Consider the following 26736-nt stretch of genomic DNA (forward strand, 5'->3'; position numbering starts at 1 on the left):
AGATGGATGTAAGATTGTAATTTAATAGCAATGGGGTATTTTAAATTGTTTAATATATTTCTGTACTTTTGCTACTGGTGGCTATAAAAGAATGTTCTCTTTATGTGAATGAGTGAATATATTCATTGGATAAGGATTAATGAAATGCAAGTATATTTATGTTGTCGCCATAATTTGCTAACAGTTCATTCTTTAATTCTGAATTCTAAGCCCTCTTGATATATTGTTAATCAAATATTTGGTGGTTTGTAATCTGGCTGAAAAATCAAGAAGTAATGACTTTAAAGTATGTGAGTATTTCTGAGAGATGTACTTACTGTTTCAACAAGGACCCATCACATTTTTCCAGTGCTTCTCATTTCTGATTTACATCAATTTTGTCTGTAGCCATGTGTTGCCTGGAGTTGTGACTGGTAATCATTTTGTTTCTGAGATAGCTTTGATCATGTGCTCACAGAGGATCTTGTAAACAATCTATTTACTTCCATATGATCAGAATAGTCCCAAATGAAAGGAGCAAGGCAGTAATCACTGTACCGTTTACCTTGGCTTTAATTTGTTGATTTTTTTTTTCTGTTTAAGTATAAATTATTCTTTATGCAGTTTCAGTAGTGTTTCATACTTAGTTTTGTAACAAAACTGAGGAGAACATTTTTCTTCATTGATATGAACAGCAGTTTTCACTCTGTTTAAAGTGTTTCTAGTGAATTGCATATAGTAGTGCAGATTTAAACACACACAATTTTTTTGGACCACCTAAGGAAAGTCCTTGGAGGTTTAGATATGCTTCTAATTTGGATCAAAATTGGAACTAGTCAGAAGTTTTTAGGGCAAAGATATTTTCTTGATACATTACTTTTGATACTTCTTAAATTTTTCATCCAGGTTATGTTTAATTCTGAACAGAACCATCATTCCAGGAAATGCCAAGGAACAGCCTGTTGGTTTTTTCTGTTAGGTACAGTATAGGACTTTTTGGATGTCTTGAAGCAAAGTCTTGAAACATTGCCCAGTTGTTTGTGGAAACAATTAATTTGTAGGCTCAAGTCAAGGGACTAATTCAAAAGCGTTTGCCAGTTTGCAACTGGCAGAGAATTATAAATGAGTGTATCTGTCAGCTGCAGACACTGAAGACAAACAACAAAGTGAAACTTTGATAATGAATGTTTTATTTTCTGTTGTTATTCAAGAATCATTCTTGTTGACTTCATGGATTATAAAGTTAAATTGTTTCTCCGCCTTTCCCACTTCTCTTCCCATCACGCCAAGGCATTACTTGATGTACATGAGTTACAGGTATCTAAACAAAATCATTGATTCTTAAGTCACTTTTTTAAATTTCTGGAGCAATCTCACATTAAGTCTGTAAGAAATCTGGTGTTTTGTTAGTTCCAGGTTCACTATAATGAAAAAGATCTTTCAGAAGTAGGTGGCATCTTGCTGTTCTAGTCTAGGTCTTGGCACATCTTCCATGTCCTGCACTCTGTGTGTTGTAGCTTTTTGTTTTTTATTTTACCTGCAGTTTTTTGTCTGTCAAATATGTCACTTGGTCACTATGACTGCATATTACTTTTATTCTATTTGAATGTACTGAGCTTGTAAAGATATTGTACATTTATTTTACCTATTAAAATGGAGAAAAAAGCATACAAATGCTGCCTTTATATTCAGGACTGTATTCAAGTAGCAGATTACATTTCTGATCTATTTTGGATTAATATAATATTCCCACAAAGAATTTAGTCTTTTCCCATGAGCAATATGGTTTCCTCTGTCTTCATATTGACTGCTAATTGTTGGCATTTCAGAAGATTAAAATCAGGTCTTACAGGGAGTGCAATCATACAGCCTTTCAGATGTAAACATCTTGTTGCTATAGAAAACAAAATATTCTTGCAAATTATTTAAGCCTGAAATTAAATAAGTTCTACTGAGTATTTTTTTAATATCTGAGACTCAGCCTCTCAAAGTAAGACAGGATTTCAAGCAGTTAATTCCAGTGACAACTTTTCACAGCCTAAGAGTTACCTTATTTTTCAGAATTAGTCTAAGCCCGTGGCCTTTAACATTTAACCCACTCAGGCAGGCATTTTTCAGTTTATAAGAGGCGTGGCATCTTAGCAGTGAATATAGACGGGGAGCCTGCAATTAATAGATAACCTGAAACAATAGCTTTAATAGCCCATGATTGAGCGTATTTAATAAGTAAGGAGATTTTCTCACTTTAAACAAAGAATAAGAGAATGTGTGTGGGATTAGCAGTTTGCATCAGGGGAATGCCATTGTCTGGGCTGAAAAGAGCTGCACATCTGTAGATAGTTGATAATTCAGATAATTATTCATTTATGTGTAGCTGACTATTTCATAATAAGAGGGGGTACAAGTTTGGGGGTTTATATTTTCTGACTTAGATAGGGAAATGATTAATTACAGAGCTGTATTTCGTGTCAAGTGAATAAATATGTTTAGCATTCATATGGTTGTTTACAAACAGGAAACCCACACCGCTTGCCAACAGTTTGATTAAAAAAAAATCATTCAATTCATCACCAATTCTCTGTAGGAAAGATCTTTGCATTTGTGTAGTTTGGCATTTTATAATTAAATTCTTTTAAAACATTTTAATTAGGCAGAAGTAAACCAGAGTCCTTTTGTTTGCTCTGTGTAAACACTCGAAGGTGTCACTGAGGTGAGAGCTGTCGAGAGTGCTGCAGGGTATCTTGGCTTTGAAGAGTGCTCAGCTTGAGGTTTGTAGTGTGTCCTCACTTCATTGGGAGATGGCTTTATCAAATCAAATAACAAATTCAGGAAATGCTTTTTCAGTTCAAGTTCCTTGACTATGTGTTGGTTCCCCAAAGCGTGGTAGAACTCTTTGGGCTGACATCTCACACAAATGCATTTGTGATGTGTTCCATGCAAAAAGGGACATCTGGAGCAGGGACTCGTAGGAAAAGCAGTTCAGTCATCATCTGGCCGGTCAGAATCTAGGCAGGAATCTGTGCTGTTGGTGCTTGAAAAAACAAAACGTGGGAAAGTCCAGAGAAGGGCCACAAAGAGGATCTGAGTGCTGGAGCATCCCTGCTATGCAAACAGACTGAGAGAGCTGGGGTTGTTCAACCTGGAGAGGAGGAGACTCCAGAGAGATCTTAGAGCACCTTCCAGTGCCCAAAGGGGCTCCAAGAGAGCTGGAGAGGGATTTGGGACAAGGGATGGAGGGACAGAACTCAGGGAATGGCTTTAACCTGAGAGGTGGTGCTTTGAGATCAGATACAAGAAATAACTTGTTCCCAGTGAGGGTGGCAAGACCCTGGCACAGGGTGTCCAGAGGAGCTGTGGCTGCCCCTGGATCCCTGGAAGTGTCCAAGGCCAGGCTGGACAGGGCTTGGAGCAGCCTGGGACAGTGGCAGGTGTCCCTGCCCATGGCAGAGGGGCTGGAATGAGATCCCCTCCAAGTTCCCTTCCAACCCAAGCCATTCTGTGAATGAGATTATGGTGGGCCATTAAAGGCCCTGGAAGGGAAGCCAAGGCTGTCCTGGTTAATCAGCACTGCTGTTGCAGACTGTGGCTCAGCATGAAACACCCACTTGGAAATGTTTTTATGTAATCTCCCTTTTATGTAATTCCTCTTTAGCCACTACTGCGTAAGTGCTTAAAAAGTAATTAACAAAAAGTACATGCAATGCATGCATTAAGCTGTTTCTGTCTTCAATAATTTCCTTGGTTATAACCATTTGCATTGTTTTCTTTTGAAACATGAATTTTCAGTTCCCTTCTATAGCTTAGCCCAGATCACGAGTTTGTCTTGGTACTGTGTGTATTGGAAAACAAGGCGTGTTTCTCAGGAAATATATTCTAATAATGGGAATTTTTCTTTTTTGTGTGTGGATCATCCAGGAGGAAATGAAAAAAAAAAAAGTCACCATGTGAAGATATAAATGTGCAACTTTACTTTTATGCTCTCAAATTGTTGAATAAGTAATCTGCTTTGGACATGCTTGCTTATCTGATTTTGAGATTAAAAGGTGTGCGACACTGCTGGACTTGTGTGCTTAGCATTAAATATTGCCATTGAGTTTTACACTATATTAAGGTTCTGAATTAATTTTTATTTGTAAGTTGCCTCTTTGTTTCTTTGGAATCCTGCACCAAGGAACTGTGTTTAAGTTGCTGATACCCAGTAGAAAATCTGAATTTAGAAAAAGTGCTACTGAAGCCAAGTGACAGCTCTTGGCTGTGTGAAATGTGGTTGGTTGTGTAACTGAGTATGTGCTGGCTATTTGTTTGTTTTCATCATGCTTAGTTTCAAGTGTTATGAGAGCATGCATTTGAGGCTTGTTGTGACATTTTTTTTTGCAATTTAATGTGGGAGTTTTAAATCCTCATCAGCTTTTTCCAATTCTCATTGAAGTTAACAAGTCTAGGAGAGCCATTTTTTGAGGTAGACATTTTCCTTGACCATCGTGCAAAATCACTTGTAAAGCAAGGGAATATGGTTAACAGGGACACCTACAATTCCATGTGTTGTTCTGTACAGAACTGGGGTGATTTACATGTGTCTCCTGTTAATTTTAATGTACCTGACTCCCCATGGTTGCCTTGAGCATCTCAACCTTGATTAATCTAAAGTTAAGTTCCTTTCTGCTGGCTTATCTGTGATTGTTTTAGGCTCACTCCATCTGTTTCTTAATGTAGCTCTATAACTTATTTCACAGTTCAGATTTGCTGATTATATCACTTCGGGTTTATGGCTAAAACATTCAGTTCTGGTTTTATTACAAGATACTTTGATAAACTTGTGAAAAGTGGATGGGAGATTATTATCGAATAATTATTTCTCTGAAGGTGATTCCCTTCTTAATACAGGAAATAAGTGAAAAAAGGTTAGTAAAGATGAAGATGATAGGTTATATTATTAGGAAGACTGAAGTGACATCACTGATTTTTTACTTGTCAAAGATTCAGGCCAATATTTCCCCCCCCCTTGCTGTAAGGAAAAAATGTTAATTTGCATTTTATGATTTTGCAAGTAGAAAGACAGTCCAAAAAAGTATGTGGAACTCCTTTGTCAACTCCTGAGTCATCCCATTTTGCAATAATCCAGTTCTTAGCTTAGCATCCTATTTGTGGGGATGTTATTAATGGTCATTAATTTTTAATCTGGCACTATTTTTTTTTTTTTTTTGTTTAAATTCCTTTATATAAACCTTGTGGAAGATAAAGATCATTCTCTGTCTTTCAGCAGTCCTGTCCAGAACTGAATGTCTTTAATATATAATATCAGCCTTTGGAAGAGGCATTTCTGGAACAAAAATTCTCACTGATGTTGAGGTGGCAGCGAGTCCTGCTGGTGACCACTGGGAAAAGCCTGAGCTGCTGGGTGATCAGGGCATGTTGCAGGCTGAGTTTAGCAAGGTGGGAGGAGAGTTTCCTAATTCTGCTTGGGCTGTGTTCATCTGGAGCTTGGTATGTCCCAGGAACAAGCTCTTCCCCCTCTGGCTGAGCACCAGAGGCTGGATGAAGCAAGAGGAAGAGGACACATAAGCTCTTCTTAAGCTTGTTCCACATGTGGACAAGATCATAGGCATTAATTTATTTTCCTACCATCTGATTGGGATTTGATCCTCAAAAGGATAGGAAAGAGCAAGGGATTAAATGTGTTAAAATCAAAGGAGAAGTAATCAAAATCACAAATCACTTGTCCAGTGCCACGATGCTATGTGGTAACTGCTGAGATCAGACAGTTTTGTAATCAGTGAAACTGATAAAGGAACATATAACTCAGACAACAACTATTTTGTGATTTAATTTAGAAAAGGGTTGCATAGATACATTAAAGAAATGTAAACTGTGCTTTACTGGAAGAATGTAACTGCACTGAGTAAGATTTGGACCTGTGTTGATCTGATCTGTTTTCTCCAGCACATCCAGAGGCAGGTAAAGAGGAACTCAAGAAGAGGACAAGTGTCTGAGGATGCTTCCTGGTGATCTTCAATACTCTTGTACTAACAAGTCTTTGGTTGTTTTCTTCCAGGAATTTGTTGCTGTATATCCTCAACTCATATAAGCTCTTGACATAAGCAATATCCTGTGGCAGCATTTCTAGCTGTAGCTGTATGCTGTATCTGAAAGTAACAGTAAAAGGACCCCTTTTGTATTTTCACTGTCTCATTTAGAGAATTAAGGACTAAGAAATAAAACTACCTGGAGGCAGGTACAAAATGATTGCACCTGGTTGCCTTTTTCCCTTGCTAGTTGCAGTCTTGGCTCTGAATCCTCTTTCTGTTTCCTCTGCTAAGATGGAAAGTTGTGGTTTATTTAGAATATTCTGAATACAAAGCTTGTCCAGTGTCCTTATCACTCTTCTAAGTACCTTTCTGAGTTTTACTAGTTCTGCTTTGGTTTAGTACGTGTTAAAAGTGAGCTGATTTTTTATGTGGTAGCAGTTTGGAACCTAATGAGGACAGCAATTCACGTTTTTGATGACTACAATGTTACTGTAAAAGAACGTGTTTTAATTATTTGGAGATTTCAGATGTGTATATGCAGTTCAGTACCCATGACAATGCATTTTTGTACTTTAATTAAGCTTCTTGAAGTACAGAATTCCTTTTTAAAACTCACCATTGTCTCACTAAGAAATGCAGCCTGACCTAGATAGTAGCTTCTATAGCATTTCATTCTCTTCTGCATGGGGAGTAGAAGTCAAGGATGTTTCTCAGGTGATGAAAAGGAAGATCCCAAGTCTTTCTAGAGCACAAGGATAGCTCTTCTTCATCTCTCTTCTCCCATGTGATGGGTACTTTTACTTAGTACTTTGATACTCCAAATAAACACAGTATTTGTATTTCTAAGGCTATTTCTAAAGAGGAAATAAAGATAGGTTCTGGTGACTTTCTGTTTCAGGAAATAAATTTCACTAGTGGACCTCAAATATTATTCACATCAAGATTTCAGATCTTAGTGGGGCTTTGGTTTTTGGTGGTTTGGTTTTGGTGTTTTCCTTACCTGAATTATGAAGTAACTCTGCTTGGAGCAAGGCACATTCTAGCTGGACTTAGGAGAAAGTCAAACCAGAAGGAAGAGAGAAGGCACACCTTGAGATGTCTCCAAACTGATAATACATACATTTTTAACTGGCTGTTGAATTAAACAGAAAGTCTTGTACAGAAAGTGATCAAATCAGCAGTTCTGTTTAGTCAGGCCTCGTTGTGGATATTTGTGATTGTGCCATTTAACAGCACTGGCTTTGGTAATTTGCCAGGTGTCTGCCACACACCGCACACACCATCCAGTGTGACTTACTCTTTGAACAACTCACCTGGCAGCAGCCCACGCTGTGGACTGTGTCCTGCACCAGCTCCATTTCATCATATATCCATCATATATCCATCATATATATCCATATATCCACTCTCCAGGTGCTCCCTCTTTTGAAGAATATTGCAGTTAGTTCAAATCATTTAAACTTGTCTGACCTTTTTACCTTTTAACACCCCATAAAAGATGATGAAACTGTGCAGAGGCACCCCAGGGCAGTAGATGTTGGAATAACAGGGGCACGTTGCTACCTCCTGTGTCACATGCTTCAATAATGATGACACTGCTGCATTATTTTTCAGAAAGCTGATTATAGCTTAGCAAAAATCTAATTGAAACTTCAGACAGCAAAAACATTAGAGAAAGTGTATGATGTGCCTCTGAGAAATTAATCTGAAGTGCAGAGGCAAAATTCAGCAAATATTGGATCAATTTTTATAGACTTTGCTGTTGTGGAGGAACTACTTGCAGTCATGCTGCTGTATAAACTGCCTTGGATGAGTGGGTTTGGAGGGTGTCTATAACTTACCATGCTAATATGGAGCAGTCAATAGGAATTCCCTGAGTGTTTAGTGTGCACTGCTTGTGCCTGAAGAGGGGTTGTGTGTGTGCCTCTTGGTTCTGCTGGATTAATATCCCCCAAATCAGGCCCAAATGTGCAGCTGCCCTTAGTTCTGGGTGCACAGAGAGGAATTTAAAGGCAATCTGAAATACTGTGCTCTCATCTGACACAGTGTGGTTATGTGTGGTTTTTTCAGTCTTGCAATACGTGGTTGTGTAGGTAGTTGTCTTCCCTGGGTTGTTCTGAAGTCTGCTCTGCCCATCCAGGGGTTCATCACATTGAAGCTCATATAGTTAAAAGAGGGTCAGGACAAATTTATTCCAAATACCCATGACCTGGTAGAAAAGTTATCCTGCCATATTTGCACCAAAAGTACAATTTTTCTATCAACTACCTACTGCATTGTGTCCCCAAAACAGTTCTAAAGGCTATTGTCCTTCTTCTCAAATATACTTCAGAATGGTACTTTTTGGTCTCAACCTTTTATTTTCCTTCTCTTTATTCTTTTCCCTTATTATCATAAATAAGGATTATATTAGGAGCTGGTTGTGCTTCCTATCAGTGAAAGAACATGCCTGCATGGCCGCTCTGCCTGGATCATGGAGTGGGATTAATTAACTCTGCTCTTCATTAACCTGGGGGGCTGTGGCTTCTGGGCAGGACCTGACTGAGGCCTGGCCAGGTGGGAGCACAGGCACAGGAAGCAGGGGATGGTTTGCAGCTTCCTAAACACATCTGAAGTTGATCCCATTGTGATGGATGTGATTGTGCCAGGGCTCGGTGGGGGCAGAGTGTGTGTCCTGCAGGTGAGGAAACCTCCCCAAAACAGGCTTGGTGTGAGACTTCTCACTGAAATTCACTGAAATGGAAGTTCCTGAGATCACACTGCTGCCTGCCATGATATTGTGGAATTTGAAGGAGGCTGTGTGTATGGAATTGGAATATTTCTGTTCCCAAAACATGCACTACTTGGAGCTGGGCAAAGGAATGAAGGAGAGTCTCTGGGGACTGCTTCCACTGTGGTACTCTGATGTGTAATTCGCCACTCATCGTTTCATCTCATTCCATTAATGAGCTCTGATCCCTTAACTTTTATTTTTGTGTCAGTGCTACAGAGAATTAAGACAAAATCCCACAGCAGGAATGTTCCTGGTGGTCCATTCTGGGAGGTATCTTTGGTATTGGAGAGCACCAGAGCTCTCCCTGCTCCAGACCCTTCCTGGTCTGCCTGGTTTTCGTACCCCAAGGAAGGGCCACACCCTGGAATCTGGTCAGGTAGCAGAGGATTGTTGCTGAATTGTTTTCAAGCCAGCAAAAGCCAATAAATTCCTGTCCTGTTCTAGATCCTGAATTTGCTGTAAGCAGGGAGGACTGAAAACTGTAGGTGGCTGTTTCAGCACACCAGAAACTGGATCTACAAAGCTTTGACTTTGCAAAAATGTGGTATTTGGGACTCTTAGCATGCCCTAAAGGAGATGCATTTCCAAAATGCTTCTCTCCAGTGCCAGCCAGGTACTGCCTTCTCACCTGCCATCCAAGAATGGGACTCCACAAACAACAGAGGGATGTGGCAGACCCTGGTGTTTGCTCTCACTGAGATTTGCCTTGCTCAGGACCCTCTTGAGTGCACACCAAAAATTAGCTTTGGGCAAAATCCTTAATCTGCTTTTCCTGCCTAGCAGTTGGGATGCCCCAGACAGAAAAATCTGAATTATGTTTTGGAGGTTCATCAGAGTTGCTTTCCTGCCAGGGCAACAGGTACATTCCCAGTGAAATTTAAACCTTCACCTGTTTTAGAATAGTGCAAGACATTCAAAATTGCATTGTGTCAGTATTTCTTCACCTGACTGCAAGCTTTCCTGCTTTGCTATTTGTAGACTCAACCTCTTTACACTTATCGCTCTCAGACTTTCAAAGTTCCATCCCAAAGAGGCAGAATGATATTCTGCATAATTTTTATAAAGTTAAATCATATCGTTTGGCTTTAAGCAGAAAAAATAACCCTGCTCTCCTCTCCAAAGATATTTTTATATCCCTTTTCCACACTGAATTGCACTGTCCTCTAGTGGGTGTTTTAAGCAAATGTTTTTGTGTTTGTAAATCTTTCATACTGCTCAGATACAGAAAGCTTAATCTTTTTTTTTTCAAATGAACCATAAATATTCTCTGATATAAAAAGATAGAGGATTAGAGTAATATTTCAAAACCAAATAAGAAAAAGTTACATTTGACCTGTGGTCCAAGCTGTAATAATACAGTGATATATAAAAATGTTTGCATCTGGCTTATCTGTTGGAGCAGAAGGATAAAGAGTGAAGACACAACTGTGAGCATTTTATTACTTTGTATTGAGAATTGGATATAATCTGCTTCTTTTGCATTGAAACAAGTTTGGTAAACTATGAATGAATGAATATTAAACACCAGTGGACTGGTAGGAAGGATTAAATGCACTACATTAGACTCAAACTGAAGAACTATGTATCCCATTTTACCCAGTGGTTTGTTTTTTTTTCCTTAATGTTGCTATTTACCTCTTAAAAGGCAATGCCCTTCTTTTAACTGGGATTCCCTGGGATTTGAGGTATAAAAAATCTCTGAAAATCAGAATATGAAAGTCTTACAAGACAGTGATTGTCAGGCTTCTGGATATTTGCAGTACTGGATGTCTGGCTCCAGCTGTAGGTGATTCAAGTTTATTCTCCCTCCCTGGGCTGGGAATACATCTGGATCTTCATTGCTCGTGTCCCAGCACCCAGCAGTGTGAGCACCCCCAGTCTGGGGCACGTTTGAGTGATGTGAGGTATCATCCTTCCACTGGTGCTTGTTCTGCTGAAGGGGTGAGGGAAGAAACAATAGGAGGATCCAATACAATTCTAGCAGTAATCTCCTAACACCTTTACTTTGATTAGCACACAGTTACATTTATTTGCAGTGTGGGGCTTTTGTTGGTGCCAAACATTCAAAACAGAATTGCAGGCTTTGTCAAGGCTGACTTTACCAAAAAGTGACTGGAAATTAAAACTATTAGTTTTAGTAATAAAGTGACATGGATTTGACATAGATATAGCTATCCATAAATATATCCACTTTCATCTATAGAGAAAATACTCTCAGAGTCTGCATAGCTGTTCACACAGCACTTAGAGCTGTGGGATTAATGGCTATTCCAGTATTTGCCAAGATTTAACACCAAATCTAACGTGGGGACAGTGATAGTGCAGCTCTCAGCTTCCATTCCTTTGGCTTCCCAGCACTGGTGCTGAGGCCTGGGAGACTCTGGGGTTTACCAGCACTGGTGCTGATGTTTCCATGCCATTGTGGGTTCCCTTATTTCTCCAGAGGAATCCATAATCAGTGGCAAGTACATTTTGTGGGGATTTCACATCTGTCAGTTGTTTTGCTGCATTAAAAAGGCTTGACCCATGAATATGCTACTACCTTTTGTTTCCTTAGCAATGTTGCTGAAATACCTAAAACATTTATAAGGCATTCTGGTAGGTAAAAATGGTTATTAGAATAATGATGCTATTTAGTAACCTGTCTTGTATGCAGGCAGTTTGTCCTCTCCTTGGTATGTTTAATAGTCCATAGGCATTAGATGCTGAGCATGTGGATGTAGAATGGTTCTGATATGCTGCAGGAGGTTTATTTTTCTAACAGACTTAAATAATACAGAGACAGTGCATTCTCTGTGCACATGAAACACTGAAAACCTCTTCATCCATCCACTGTGTCTGAATGCTGAAGTTCTTTCAGCTGGAAATGCAGGATCTAGTCTGGCTACAGAAGCATATATAAACAATGTTCACAGATTTCAGCAGAGTTAAAGTGAATCTCAGCATCGTTTGAACTGATCTTCTTGCTTATTTGGAAGATTACGATAAAACCCAAGATCGAATTCCCTACCTGATTCAGTTTCTTATTGATTGAATCCTTTTAGACTCCTCTCTAATTTAACAGTGTATTTTTATTAAAGCCAAGCACACAAACATCAATTATCCAAGCTGCATCTAATTTCCTTCATTTTTTTTTCCTCTTGCTGCCAATGGATTAGAAGACATGATTAGAATTCAGCTTGAAAGCTGAAAAGCAGATCCCTAAATGAAAAAGTCTGTGCTAGGAATTAAAATATCTGTAGTGGGGCATAAAATCCTCCTCCTTATCTCTACTAATGTAAACACACTTGGTTAAGTTGATCTGTCACATGTCTGCTGCAATGTCCCTGAATTAGGAGGATGCATTAGGAAGGGTGGAGTGCTGTCTGTAGCATGTCCCACTGTTAGAATCCATCACCAGAATGTTTTAACACCAAAGTCTTCTGCATGGAAAAATCTCTGCCATAAGGGTTAATGGGATAAGAGTTGGAAGGGCTCTGTTTTTCCTCTTAGGTTTTACTTGCTAACACCAGGAATGTTTGTACACAAGCAATGGGAACAAAGCAGAGAAGGGGTCTTCTATGGTTTTACTCTTGGTAGCTTCTGCAGAGTTAAGGATTTGTAACAAAAAGGTGAAATAAATTACTGCAATGACATCACCAACTGAAAATCTAGAAAACCCTTAACTGGTTAATGGCTAACTGCATGTATTTAATATGAGTATAAGGAAGAGTTATAAAATCAATTAAATTGTATGTTCTTGTTTGACTGGGTTATAAATTTCCTCCTGGTGCCTGTGCTCTGCCTGGATGAGGAAGCCATGCCTTGAGCCATACACAGGTTCCATGAACTCAAAATGCACTGGATCATCTTTTGAGCAACACGGTCTAGTGAAAGGTGTCCCTGTCTTATAGGAAGTAAGCATTTGTTGGGATGTTGTGTTTCCCTTTTGTACTGTGGATGGCAGTATTACTACCAGTGCTGAACTGTGTGTGAGAGCACATCACAGGAGTGAATTGTCACATTTTGTCTGTGGAGAGATGTAAAACCTGATTGTGCAGAGCTATAAACGTGGGTGGCCTCAGGGAATTTTCCTGGTGCTGGTGTGAGCCTGGCTGGCTGGAGCTGGGCAGAGTGGATCCCTTCCTGTGGTGCAGTGAGTTGAGCATAATTGCAGCTGACATCCTGCACCAGTGCAGTGCAGTGATATTTCATTCCTTCACACCTAATCCCGTCTCTATCCTCTCGGCTTTTGAGTCAACACAATTGTGGCAAAGCTTGTTTGTGACACCCAGTGAAGCTTCTTGTGGAGCACCCCAAATGTTGTGTGTTAACCCCAGGGGGGAATGAGGAGCAGCAGGGCTGCATCCCTCAAGGTGGTGTCCTCAAGGTGATAAGGCATGTTTGGGAGCCTGGAATATGGGCTTGGGTTAATGTTCTGCTGCCTTACCAAGTGGAAAGAAATCATATTAATATCTTTTGTGTATTAATGTCTTGCATGTTGTGAAGGGCAATTTAACTGTGAATCGAGTGGAGAAATTGCAGTTTCCAGAAACTGATGAATAGCAGTTTTTTGAGGTTATCAGTTAACCTGTTGTAATAAATGCTCTTCATTACATGCCTCTCCTTGTTAATTAGAAGGGATTTTTGCTCCTCTTTATCAAGTCAGGGCAAGTTTATTACCTTTTCCTCTGTCATGCTTGTGATAAAGTGAAGATCCAGATTGTTTTGTGAAGTGTCCACATGAATATTTCATTGCATGTGTATCACACATTCATGCCCTGTGTTTTCTGAGCTCAAACCTCTGATGATTATTCAATACATTTAAAAAATAATCAAACTATAGATTGTTTAAGGTCTTTTTATTTATATTTATAGGTAGAAATTCCCTTTTTTTTTTTTGTAAATACTTTAATTATGACATTAATTACCATGCCCAAGTTTAGACCAAGACAATTAATCACTGCTATACACTGAAGCAATAATAGACTCAGACTCAGGTTCTCTGAGTGCAGAGGTGAAGCTTGTACCTTCCATAAATCAGAATCTGCCTGACGGAGAGGAATTGGTATCCTGGTTTGCATCTTTTACCTGTGTTTATTTTAAAAACAAAGGCAAAACATAAACACTCCTCCACTCAATTCCTCCTTGGTTTCTTTCCTACAGGTTGAAGCAATCCTTGTGAACATTTTTGGTGGGATTGTGAACTGTGCCATCATAGCCAATGGTATCACCAAAGCCTGCCAAGAGCTCGAGCTGAAAGTACCTCTGGTGGTCAGGCTGGAAGGTGAGTGCTGCTGGAATCAGACAAAATCATCCCTCAGGTTCTCAGTAATTCACTCAGAATTTCTTCTCCTCCTGAGCATATAACTCCCACACAATAAGAAAATGTCCAATTCTTCAGCCATAGCACAACCTGAAGTCAATAAACTCATATTTCTGCATTTATGGACCCTGATGGTACTGGAAGCAATGAAATTTTGCAATGGAAGCGTTATGAGTTTGCCTGTAAGATTTGCAATGCAAATAGGAATTATTTTGATGCAAGTTTATGTTTACTGGGAGATATTTCTTTTTAGAATACAATTCCATTATTGCTAAACCTGCAGCAAAATACAGGGGGTTTTTTGTTTTTTTTTTTTCAATTTACACCAGTGTCAATTAAAAGGAAGATGTTAGAAACAGTATTTTCGAGAGAGAAATTACTGTAACATGTTCCTCTGCCCAAACCCCCAGTCCAGCTGAAATCCAATAAAAACCAGAAGATTTGGTAATGGTAAGGAATATTTTTTTCTTTAGTGCATCCAGCATTGTTTCACAAGAGATAAAAAAGCCATAGAGAGGGGGGGACAAGCACTCTTTGGCACTTAGAGACTTTAATGGCAGTGGGTGTGGAGTTCTGCCTGTAATTTCTGAGAAGTGCCCTGAAGGAGGGAGAATCTTCTGCCACTGAGTGAAAAGTGCCTTGATTGCAATCAGCACACAGCCCTGGTAAGCTGAAAATATTTCCTTCTGGCCAAGTAGGTTGGGAAAACAGAGGGATTTCTGGGTGGGTTTTAAGGCCTCTTACTGAAAACCATCCATATTCATGTCTGTGTGTGTGTAAAGAGCAGAAAATGTCCTGTCACTCTGCAGCGGTGATGGGAGGAGGAAATGCATCCCTTTATGGACATGAGATGCAATACTGAGGTGGTTTTCACACTGTGATACAAGGCAGAGGAAAACATGTTCTGAGTACATCAGGCTTTTTATTTTTTCAAAAATTACCCTCCCTGGGATTCCTGAGGATGCAGAGTGCCCAGGGAGCCCTTTGCTTAGGGGGATGCTCCTTTTGTGTTTCAGGAGAAAGCAGAGCCTTCCCCTCCCTCATTCTCATGCTGCACTGCAGGTGCTGGCATGGATTCTGCTGGAAGTTTAAATACCCTAAAATGGATTTTAGAAACAAATTGTGAAAATTTTCTTTGGATGGTGCAGCACCAGTCAACACCTTTAGAGACTGAGTAAAAAGTTTAATATGGATGAAGGGGAGACTGATGGATGTTGCTTAGAAGCAGAAATGTTTCATTATATAAAATCTCATTGTTTGTCAGCTCTAGGCAATGCTGTTTCACTTTTTGTCATAGCAAAGAAACTTTTCCTGTCTTTCACAGCTGAAAAAAAGTTTATCTGTCAGATCTGTGAGACTTCTCAACTGCTGTAGCTGCTGCTTTTTAAGTGAAGATATTGCAAAAGCCATTAGTTTTCCCTGTGAACAAGATGTTTCTGTTGTGATATTTGAAACTGTTATAAAAGAAACAAGAAGAGCAATTGGTCATTTTAAACTGCACTCTGCTGGGTCTGCCACTGTGCTTGGCCTTTCTGCTGTAATTTTGATAATTCCATGATTGTACAGAAGTAAGAGTGAAAGTCCTGCAGAGGTGCTTGAGCCTGTGGCCTTTGAGTCATTTTCTGCTCCACCCACAGAGATTGAAGCTGAATCTTCAGAGTGTCAAATACAGACTTAAATGCAAACATCTTTGGGTCACCATCTTCCCAGCACTGCTCACTCTTCACTAGAGCTGTGACAATGTTTCTCCTAGACTGTTTGCTGACTCTGGAAGTGGCAGTATCACATTTTCTTTAGGAAGCTCTCTCCCAGAATAATACAGCAAGCTTCTACTTTTGCATAATCTTTATCTCAATTTTTTTTAATTCCTCCTCTTATGCCTCATGTTCATCCTAAACAAAGAGCTGTGATGTTTACAACCTTCAGATGTTGTATTTCGGAACTGTTAGCAAGTCACTGCTGTTTTCTCTGCCTCCTTGATCTCCTAACCAAGCAATACATGTATGTTTGGTCCTTTTAATCTTTCCTCAGAAATCAATCCCTCTGGATCCTTTATCATCTTCATTGTTCTTTGAACTCACACCAGGTTATTTAAACTTATAAAGATGTTGAATTAATAATGAGTACTGTGGAAGTAATAAGACTACCCAAGACTTTTTAAAACATCACTGACTACATTTTACAGTTCAAAAGGAGAAAAAGGAGCAAGCACTCTTTTGGGTTTCCATTTTGAACATTTTCCCAGCAGAAGGTTTGTGATTATTCCCATAAATCTAACAGATTTGTGACCTGCACTTTAAAGACTCGTTGCCCACGTGCACTGTACTACAAGTGTCTTGATGACTAGAGTTTTAATCAGTCAAATCTGTCTTGATTTAGTAGGATTCTGTGGACAAATCTTTGTTCTCAGTTGTATAATAATTACAAGCCATTTTACCAGTGGATAAAGAAAGGATTACTCTCCTCTTTGAAAATGGTAACTTTATAATTACATATGTTTGCTTGCCTTATCAGTAGAGAACTCACCAGCTGAGACACAGGATTATTGTTCAAAAAGCTCATGGACAAATGGAGAGTCCACATATTCCAGATTTCATCTTCTACAGGTAGAAAAGTAACTGCTGCTGGGTTTATGCAGGATTTTTTCCCTTTAAAATGTAATACACTTCACTTAAGTTTTGTGAAAACTGACTAGGACTGCTGAAGGGAAGCCAAGCCTTGCTTCTTTATGGAGCTCAGAGTTAGATGAAAAGAGGGAAGAATACAAAAGAATTGTGAATTAGATACTATTTCCTATGCTGCTAATTTTACATCCTCTCTCTTTCAAAAAATGAATTCTCTCCTTCTCTGGTCATAGGGCAAGAAGGACTAGGAGGAATCATAGCTACTTAATATATTGAAATTCAGATACAAACAAGTTGCTTTTTATTCACATGTCTGAATGCAAAATTTTTTATATTTTTCATTCATGTGATCAGTGACCTTGTGTCTTCTTCAGAATCTGAAATATTCTAGTATCTTCAGAAATCTTTTACACACAAGTGAAATTTTGCTCCAGCTTGTGTATCTTGTTTGTAGGTATAGTTTAGTATGTGTGGCTGATTTTTTGATTTTTAGTATCCCAGATTTCCTGTCAAGAGAGAAAAATGTGTTGTTGCAAAGTCACACTTAGAACTTCATTCATACCAGCCATCAGGCATCTTGGGTTTAAACATTCAACACAAATTTAAATGTGCCCTTCCCTGTTAGGATGTAAACATGAGGCAGAGGGAGAGATTAGAATATTCTTTGGGGAAAGTTTAAGGTAGGAAAGGGCAAATGGAGTGGACAGAATAGAGTTTAATTGTCTTTTACAGGTACGCAGTGGAAGTTGGTTTATTCTTGACTGCAGAGCCAACAGGTGTGAGATGTGTAAGCCTCCAAAACTTAGTATGTAACTACCTAAAGGCCACTGATTAAAGCTTGGCACCAGCTAAACCTCAAATCAGATGTTGTTGAAGAAGGTTAACTAGTGATGAACTTCAAACCTGATTCTCCAGTACCTGTCTTTGGGACTGAGAAACCCCAGTTTTCCAGGCTGTGGGAAGACAGGAGAGCATGCATTGCTGGATCCCTGCTGGGGGAGATGTGGCTCAGTGCACTCAGCAGTGCAGCATGGCCAAGCTGGACCCCTGCTAGGGATCCTGTAACGTGGGCACAACCTGGGATCCTGTAACATGGGCACAATTATTAATAATAATTGACATTCTGCATATTGTGACATTTTTTGTCATAGCAGAATGTTTTGGGTCGATCTGAATATTTTTTATATTATCCGTCTATTTGTTAGCACATAGCAAATGTATATAACAGTGTCTTATCCCTTATAGATTATTTACCTGAAAATGGCATTGCAGAATCCTGCATCCTCTCTAAGCATCAGCATTGAGCAGTGACCATTTAGCCTCTTCCTGATGGGTTTATGGCAGGCCAAATGAGTGAGGGAACATAATCCAAATCCTACATTGGAGTATGACTGGGTGTGTTTTATTGGTTTGATTTTCATTCAGCCTCTCACAGTGTGTGCTGGTGTAACCTTACCCCTGGTAGAGACATGCTTAGACAGAATATTTATTATTAGGATTTTTTTGGTAGTGACTTGAGTACATTTGCTTTGCTACTGGTAGCAAAGAGATTTCAGGTCCACAGAAGTGTAAATTGAGATTGCATTGACACAGACTCAGAGGTTGTTCCAGAAGCCAGGTTTTCAGCAGGAGGATGTTTAGATTACAAAGCCTGAAGGTGCATGCCGATAAAATTACATCTTTCCAGGCTTTCTGTGGAGTGTCGTTGACAGTGATACATGTCAGAAGACAAAAACTTCTAATTAGAAAGCCATTCTCTTCATAGAATCCAGTTTAAAAAAAACGAAACAAAACAAAACAAACACACAGACACAAAACCCCCAAACAATAAAACCCAGCAACAACAAAAGCCCCACATCCTCCAGCCCTGTGAATTTTCACCTTTTCTCAGTTGGCTGCAGGGCAGGGGAAGGGCAGATTATTCTGATAGCCTGGATATGGGATTCTGTTCACAGTTCTCTGACACCATCCAGTGGCAGGAGGTTAATGCTGGAAGAGTGGGATTCTTTATTTGTTTATTTTAACATCTGTTACAACAAGATGGTGTTCTTTGTAGATTCCTAAATGTTTCCAGTGTTTTTGGAATGTTTAATTTGAAATCTTTTACCTCTGCTTTTAGCTGGCTCATTATAATTTCCATATTCTCCACATAGCTAAAATACTTAATCACAATGATAAACGGCTATCACAAAAAAAAAAAATAATAAGGAGAATTATAGCAAAGGAAGTGCTTGCTGAAAAGTGTGGTTATTGTATGGCCTGCCTATGAAAGTGTTTTATTTAAGAAATACAAAATGTACTCGTACACTTTTGGCTGCAGTGAGATTTTTTTTTTTTTCCCCAGCTTTCATCATTTCATTTCCCTGCATAAACTCCCTCTCCCTTCTCAGGGGCCTGTGTTTTGTATTGATTTTGTAATGCATGTTAGACAAGCGGTGTGGAGAGCAATCAATGCAGTGCAGAACAGATCCAATGTATTGTTCCCTCTCTGACCTGTTAGTAAATTAATATTGGCCACTTAGTGAAGAACAAAAGTTAGTTTTAAATACATGGCTATCACAAACAGCACAATATTTTTTTTGTGGGGGAAAATTTCCAGGAAAATTTCCCTCTTTCCATTGTTTTTCCTCCTCATAACGCTTTGTCTTGTAGAATCCTGTTTGAGAGATCAGTACAGTCTTGACTGTTTTAAATGTTTTTCACACTGGTATCTAAATAAAAGGCAAAGCCTTTAAGGTATGTTGGGAATCACTGTACAAGTGTGAGGGACTCCAAAGAGAACAGAACCTTGGGAATGGCTCCTGCCTCCCCTGTGCAGTGCTGGGCTGACAAGTAGCAGCTTCCACATTACATTAGATAGGATACTTGAACAAAAATCAAATATTATGCTCTTTTTTTTGCCCATAATATTTTTTTTTTTTCTGTAGAAAAACTTCTGTACAGTTCTGGGTGTTACTAAGCAACCAAATCCCCCTTCTGTCAAAGATTTCAGATGCCTTTGACCTTCCTACACAAACCCTGCAGCGTGTCCTCTGCACAGCCATGGGAAGCGTGACCTGTTCTGCCAGTGCCTTTGCAGAGGGAGCAGATGGGTCCCTCATTCCTCTTCCTGATCCTGCCTCTCCCATCACTGAGTGCTGTGACAGGGATGGCTTTGGTCCCTTTCAGCTCCAGGAGTGGCAATCCTGACTCGAGCACGCTGATGAAACAGGCTTTTGAAATGCTCGGCTTCTCTGGTACCATTTCAGGTGTTTTATGAAGTCTGCAAAAAAAGAAAAAAATTGAAAAATCATCCTTTCAAATGAGCATTCTGGAAGTTGCACAGTAAAGAGTATGCTTCTTGCTTGATTAATAATTAAGGGTATAATTAGTGTGTAGCTCCAAATAGAATTAAAATTCATTTTGCTAGGTCGAGGAATTACAAAGTAATTAAGCATTTTGGCGTGGCAAATGAACAAGGAACCTGACATGGAAGAGGATAGAAATGATTCTAAAGAGGCCCAGCTCAGGGTGCTTGTGCTTGTGACTGGTGTGTGACCCCAAAGTGTGGATTCTGCTTCCTCAGTAGGATGTCTGACTCCAGGTTCTTCTGTGGTGCAGAGCATAGCAGTGATCACAAGTGTCACTTGGCTTTGCTGCAGAGAGCTCTGGAGAATTCAGATTTTCTGTTAGTCTCAGTTTTCCAAAAAGAATGAGATAGAGTAAATGGGAAGGTGGTGCTCTTGTGTTTTAGACAATGGAAGTGGGGAAAATGTATTTTCCTGAAATATCTTTTTCAGCTTTGGACTTTTTCCTTTCCTTTGCATTAGTCTATTGACTGAAGTTGAGCTTTTTCCATACAAACAGGAGCCCTTGTGCTGTGTAATCATATTTTTTCCTTGGGGTGAGGTGGACATGGCACTCAGGGACATGGTTTATTGGTGAACTTGGCAGTGCTGGGTTTCCAGTCATACTCAAAGATCTTAAGGGTCTTTTCCAATCTAAATGTTTCTGTGATTATAATAATTTAGTGCAGCAGCAGAGGAGGGATTGGTGTCATGCTGAATTACTTCAGGGACCTTTGTATTCCCTGTTTTTAGTAAAAATGCAACAGCACATTCAGGAGCAGCTTAAACCTGGTTAAATATTCAGGATTACCCAAATCTTTGCCTGTCAACAGCTCATTTGGCAGCTTTCAGTTATCACAGGTGAATTTTAGTTACTGTTGACTCACTGATTAGCTGTAGCTGATTGTGGCTAATAAATGCCTCAAAAAGAGCCTGGCACGTGGTCCATTACCCAGAGCTCTTGCTGGATGTCCCTGCTGGCTCTGGGGGATGCTGCACTGACCCTCTGATCTTCACCCAGCCCCTGTTGTGCACACAAGTGCCATTTTCAGATTGCTTTGTCTGTCACAATTGTCACTGGAATTAAGAGCTCCTTCTTCTCAGCTCAGTCTAAGGCACTCCTTTAATCTGTTGCTAAACTGAAATGTTGTGTAGTTTGATGCATTACCTGATTTTTCAGAGACATGCTAGGAGATGTTAATTTATTCATGAGTATTAATTACTAATTATAGTTAGTGTTCTTTTTTTAGGAACAAATGTCAACGAAGCCCAGCGGATCCTGAGTGAAAGTGGACTCCCCATCACCTCTGCCAATGACCTTGAGGATGCAGCAAAGAAGGCAGTGGCAAGTGTGGCCAAAAAATAACACCTTGAAGGTTATTCTCACGAAAAACTTGTGTTTCACAAGGTATCATTCCTGCTGTTGTTCCAGAGGATTTATGGAGTTTTCCCAAGCAGAGATCAGGCTTGGTGGACTGAACTGGAGAGACCTGGCCAACCCAGGCCATGGCTTGCAAGTTGGGCTTCAGAAATTTTGCAGCTACAATCTTCAAAATTTGTATGTCTTTGTCTGATTTTGGTAATTTTGTTGGTCACAACTGTAATAAGTAATACTTCACTCCCTAAAGTTCTTTTTTGTCTCTCCTTCCCAAATTGTCACTGATTAACTCATGATAAGACAAAATAAGTAATAATTTACTTCTGTCAACAGAATTGTTCTTTAATCAAACACTTTTAGGTTGCCTATTTCACAATATTTTTATTTGTGTTTTTATATTGTAAAGAGTGAACTAACAGTGGGTTTATATTTTTTATGGGCTCTTGCAATAATGTAAAAAGCTGTGCTTACAATCATATTTTTTATTCAAATGAATGATGTTTATTTTCTTTTTCTGGAAATCACTGGTTTTGCCTTAAGATGATTCTCTTTTGTTGATGCCAATGGATACCTCACAATAGGAAAAGGAACTCCCACTCTTACCGTGCCTATAAACCACTGAAATGTGTTTCGTTTCTTTTCTGGTCTTTGGAAATGCCCTGCTGTATTTCCAGCTGTAGCAATGCCATCCAGGGGACTCCAGGAGGATGTTTGTGCCACTAAGGCAATGGCTGCTAACTTTTTAAAATAACCTCTTTTGTGAGAATGTCACTGCTGTGAGGTTTTAAAGTAAGCTGAGAAGCTGAAGCAGTTACCTCTCAGGAGCATGGAGAAATCTTCATCTGATTTAACTTCCAACAACCATTTCTAATTTATTGGGAATAAAACACAAATGAACTTTTCAATTTTTAAAATATTTGACTTCTCAGGCATCAGTAAAAGTATGTATAAGAAAAAAAAAACCCTAAGTTTCGGGACTGAGATATTGACCAAGATTCATTTTGATTATATTCTCTTTTGTAGCAGTCAAAATTCAAGCTGTTAGTTACACAAATCATTCATTCAGGGAACAGAAGGCAATACTAAAGATCTTGTGTAACTAAAGAACTTCGTACAAATCTCACTCTGCCCAGGAATTATGTGCTGAAAATCATCAATAAACAGTGAACAAGTGAGGGGATATTATGATCTGGTCTTGTAAATGGGCAGAGATATAAAAATTTCTGAAATAAATTCCTAATTGTGATTTTTTTTGAGCAGCTCTAATCAATACCATGTTCTGCTTAGAAAAATGTAAATAAATTTTTCTTGACATTTCCATTAAAACTGTTACATTCAAAATAAATTATCTGCACTAATCTTTGGCTCTTGACACAAATAGTGCAGATAGGTTGCTCTCATCAATTCCTGCAGGTTTTTCCTTCTCCATTCCTTTCTCTACATATTGCTCAAGGAAAAAATGTGTGACCATTAGAACAGCAATAAATATGCCTCTAGCTCTGTAGTTATTGACAGAATGAAGGAGAAGGGTATCCTTAGCAGCTTTCTTGGAGGTGCATAAAAGCCACACTGCTCTGAAGGAAGAAATGTTTACCTCACCACAATAAATAAGATTCGCACTCTATTTTATATATTTTAATACTGGAAAGTTAAGATTCTGTGGAAGAACTGTTTGTGCAATGTTGTCACACACTGTGTCCCTAACTCTGGTCTCAAAACCATCCACTGTGCATACACAATTATCATTTTGCAAAGATTAATACTGTGTACACCATTTTGTCAAATAAATGTAAAAATGAACATGTTTATTGACCTTGTCCTTTCTGTAAAGCAGAAGAATGTTTAATTTGCCTGTGCTCTTCCATTCAGCATTTTGTGGCAGGTGGGTGAAATCAAATGCATTGGAATTTAGTTTCAATTGGGTGATACTGCTATACTCCAGCATATTTACCTTTTATGTAAAAATGTAGATAATTTTATCTCTATATATCTTTTCTTATGTGTAGGCCAGTGACAGTACATGCTTTATTCCTCTTAAGCCATATAAAGAATGGAACAGTATAATTTTAATTTTTCAGATGAAAAATGGAGATTTCCCTAAGCTCTGCTTTGGTGTCTTTGAAGGTTTGGTGTTTCACAGGCACAGTGCACTGGCTGTAACCAGAGGCTCACTGTGGTGGTGTGGAATGGTTTGTTTCATTTGTATGGATCATTCCTCTCCTTGTGCAAACGTGCAAAGTTGGGTTTGGTGGGAAAGCTGGGAAAGGTGTTTTTAGTTGTATTTTCCCCACACAAACCAAACAGCAGCATAAGCAGTGGGTAAGTTCCAGCTAATCCCTTCTGTGAAAGCTTTAAGTGGGATTTAATTAACCTTTAAATCTGGAAATTTCAGCCTGTATTAATAAAACTCCGTAGGATGGGACACTTTGGAAGGCAAAACAGGAGGAAACTGTTAATGCTGAGATTGTGTTACATCTTTAACAAGATACCTTTAAATTCTGCCAGCAAAAGTGTAACAGCTGGGAGTGCTGCAGGAATGTCCTTAAGGAGCACTTAGTGTCCTGTTTGTCAGGGCTGTGCCTGCCTCCATGGGGCAGAGCAGCTGGTGTCGTGCAGAATTGCTGTGATTGGAACAGCATGGCAGTGCAAATCACTCACCAGAGGAGAGGAGATGCCAGGCAGGGCTGCCTGCCCTGCCCTGCCCTCTGAGCTGAGCCCTGCCTGGGGTTTCAGGCACCTGCAGGAGCATCCTCTGCTTCTTGTGGCTCAGGGAGGCTTCCCTGCTGCTGGGAGCTGAGCCCAGGGCTGGCTGGGTGCACGAAGGGTGCCTCAAAACCCAGGACTGAGCAGCCTTGCTGGGCTAGAAGAGCCAGGAAATCTGAGCACAGAGCCAGGCAGTGGCCAGACTGTATCCTAGAGCAAGAACTGTCACCTTTCAGAAATCCCCAAGCCTCCAAGGCTTAGGGCTTTGTTACATGACATGTGGAATGCCAGTTCTCAGTGCTGCTGTAAGCCTCAGCTGATTGTGAGATTTCATTCCTTGTTTTTCTTCTTGCTGCCTTTCAGGAAATTGGAGTCTTTTGCAGTCAAGGTCAGCTCTAGCACAGCCAAAGTGGGGCAAAGAAGGTCATTGCACATTTCAATTTATCACCCGCCTTCTTTCCCCTTCCTCTTCTAAACTTCCTTGGGGTTTTCCCCCACTTCTCCCCACACCCTTCCTGTGTTTCCTCACTGCTCTGGTGCTGTCCTCAGAGCTGGCTGAGCCCAGCACTGGGTTTTGCTGGGTTGCTGTGGCTGGGCTGGGTGTCCTGGGGCTGCAGGATCTGTGTGAGCATCCAGCTGCCCGCTGGGAGCTGGGAATGCTCTGCTCAGCCTGGCTGGCACCAGTGGCAGGGTGCAGCTGGTGCCCACCAGCCTGAAAGCCAGTCTGGAATCCTCTCAGTGCCTGCCCACTGCTGTCCCAGGAGGCAAAGACCTCGAGCTCCTGTGCTCTCCACTCACATCTGTGGGACAGGAATTGCAGCAGGAGCAGGAATGGGCTGGGGAGTGTTTGACTTGTCTGTTCTGGAGTGCTGGGCTCTGGACCAGGGCTGAGCTTTGAGGCTCTAGACAGACATTTGGAAAAAATGAGAGGAGTGAGAAGCCTGGGGAAGCTTGGCACCCACGTTAAGGTCTGTTCCAAAGTGAGAAGTACTCTTCTGCAAGGAGAAATAATCTCCCCAAGTTCAGTGGGGAGAGGACAAGCACTGAGGAGTTTTGGCTGTTGTAGGGACATTGAGGTCACACCTGTAGGCATGAGGTAAGCCAAGGGATGTGCTGTGAAATCATCAATGGATGTTTTTTAGAGTTAGGTGAGCATCTGTCAGGGATGGCTTAAGGAGAGTTGATTTTTGCCTCAGGGCAGAGGGATGGATGAGGTGACCTTCCAGCCTGTTTGATAGGATTTAATGCTTGTTGGGAAGGCTTTGTTTTCTTTTTTTCTCTCTAACTTGTAGGTACAGGGAGGACAGATCTGGTGGATTCTTGAAAGAAACTGTTTTTAATTTACTCACCAAGAATGATCTGCAGCTGCCAGGGAAATGAAAAGCAGATTATGCAAACTCAAGACTTTCCCTAACAATGGGAGCAGTGTTATTGCAACACATAAAAGGCTGAGCAGAGAATTAGGGGTATCTATCAACTTTAATATGTTTAATTTAAAAAGGAACAGGTTGCACCAACAATTTTTTTTTCCTACTTAATGAGGCCCATTCATAAGTAGAATAACAGGATTTGCCTGTCACCCAGAGGAAATCATGCCATGTGTATTTGTACTTTGGTGCAAAACTTGTGTTGATCGCAGTGATTTAAAACTTTTTCCATCCCAGCTGCAGTCAGTTTGATGTCAGGATCCTTTCATCTGGAGACAGATGCACCCTTGGTAGAATCCTCAACACGTCTGTGTCTTTGTTCAGACTCACAGAGTACCAGCTAAAGATTAAAAATAAAAGCATACATGGATTATTGCATGTTACACCTCAGAGATAACTGCTGTGAGGTAAGATTTGACTTATCCAAGACCTGGTAGCAGATTGCAGAAGAATCTCTAGTGCATAATGTTGGCCTTTTGCACTTCTGTTCTGGCCGTGTTGGTGGGTGCTGGGCAGTGACAGTGAGCATGTGGTGCTCCCCATGTCCTGAGCCATTCCTCTGCTGTAGGACTGAGGCACTGAAGAGGGAAAAGAGTTTCTGTGTGTCTTGGGTGAGCGTCAGGCTGGAGACAGGACCTGTGTCCAGTCTGCTGTGTGTTAGACAGCAGCACAACTCTGCTGCCACGTTTCCTTTCATAAGCACAAAATGGCCTTGATGGGCAGGCAGAGGGCAGAAAGCTCCCAGGGAGCCCCCAGGGCTGGCTGGGGATGGCAGGAGGATCCTCTCTGGGCCTTGAGAAGGGCTCTGCTTCCTGTGTCTGCTGTACCTCACTCTGCCTGCAAGGAAAATCCTCCACACTGGAATTGTGATGGTTTCCCACATCTGCCCTCCTTGTGTCCTTGGAGTCCTCATGCATTATCAAGAAGGAGAAAGTAAGAGCAATGCCATGAGGATAATATTCCCTGGTACAGAAGATGCCTCATTCTGGACCTCCTTGCATTTTCAAAGATGGGAATATCTTTAAAATATGGAATATCTTTGAATGGGCTGAGGAGTATCCTGGCCCTCAATTCACAATTAAATCCATGTACAGAGATAGTCAAGCCTGGACAGAAGGAAGCAACTGACAGAAATAGGTTGCTCCATGAATTAAATGCTGTTGGGAGGTACAGATTTGGAAACTGGGACTTTTGT

The 26736-nt window shown here is 40.2% G+C and overlaps 1 protein-coding gene across 1 annotated transcript in view; it reads left to right on the forward strand.

Moving 5' to 3' along the window:
- SUCLG2 (succinate-CoA ligase GDP-forming subunit beta) overlaps positions 1-23211 on the forward strand; it is a 106275-nt gene extending 83064 nt beyond the window's left edge. Inside the window, exons 10-11 of the mRNA XM_041464432.1 lie at positions 13924-14044; positions 21284-23211. Of these exons, the coding sequence (XP_041320366.1) occupies positions 13924-14044; positions 21284-21399 (237 nt within the window). The 3' untranslated portion in view covers positions 21400-23211. The remainder of the gene's footprint in view (positions 1-13923; positions 14045-21283) is intronic.
- The last annotated feature ends 3525 nt before the right edge of the window (positions 23212-26736 follow it).

This window comes from Pyrgilauda ruficollis, unplaced genomic scaffold (genome assembly GCF_017590135.1).
Source record: "Pyrgilauda ruficollis isolate IOZ18807 unplaced genomic scaffold, ASM1759013v1 scaffold10, whole genome shotgun sequence".
NCBI classification, from domain to species: Eukaryota; Metazoa; Chordata; class Aves; order Passeriformes; family Passeridae; genus Pyrgilauda; species Pyrgilauda ruficollis.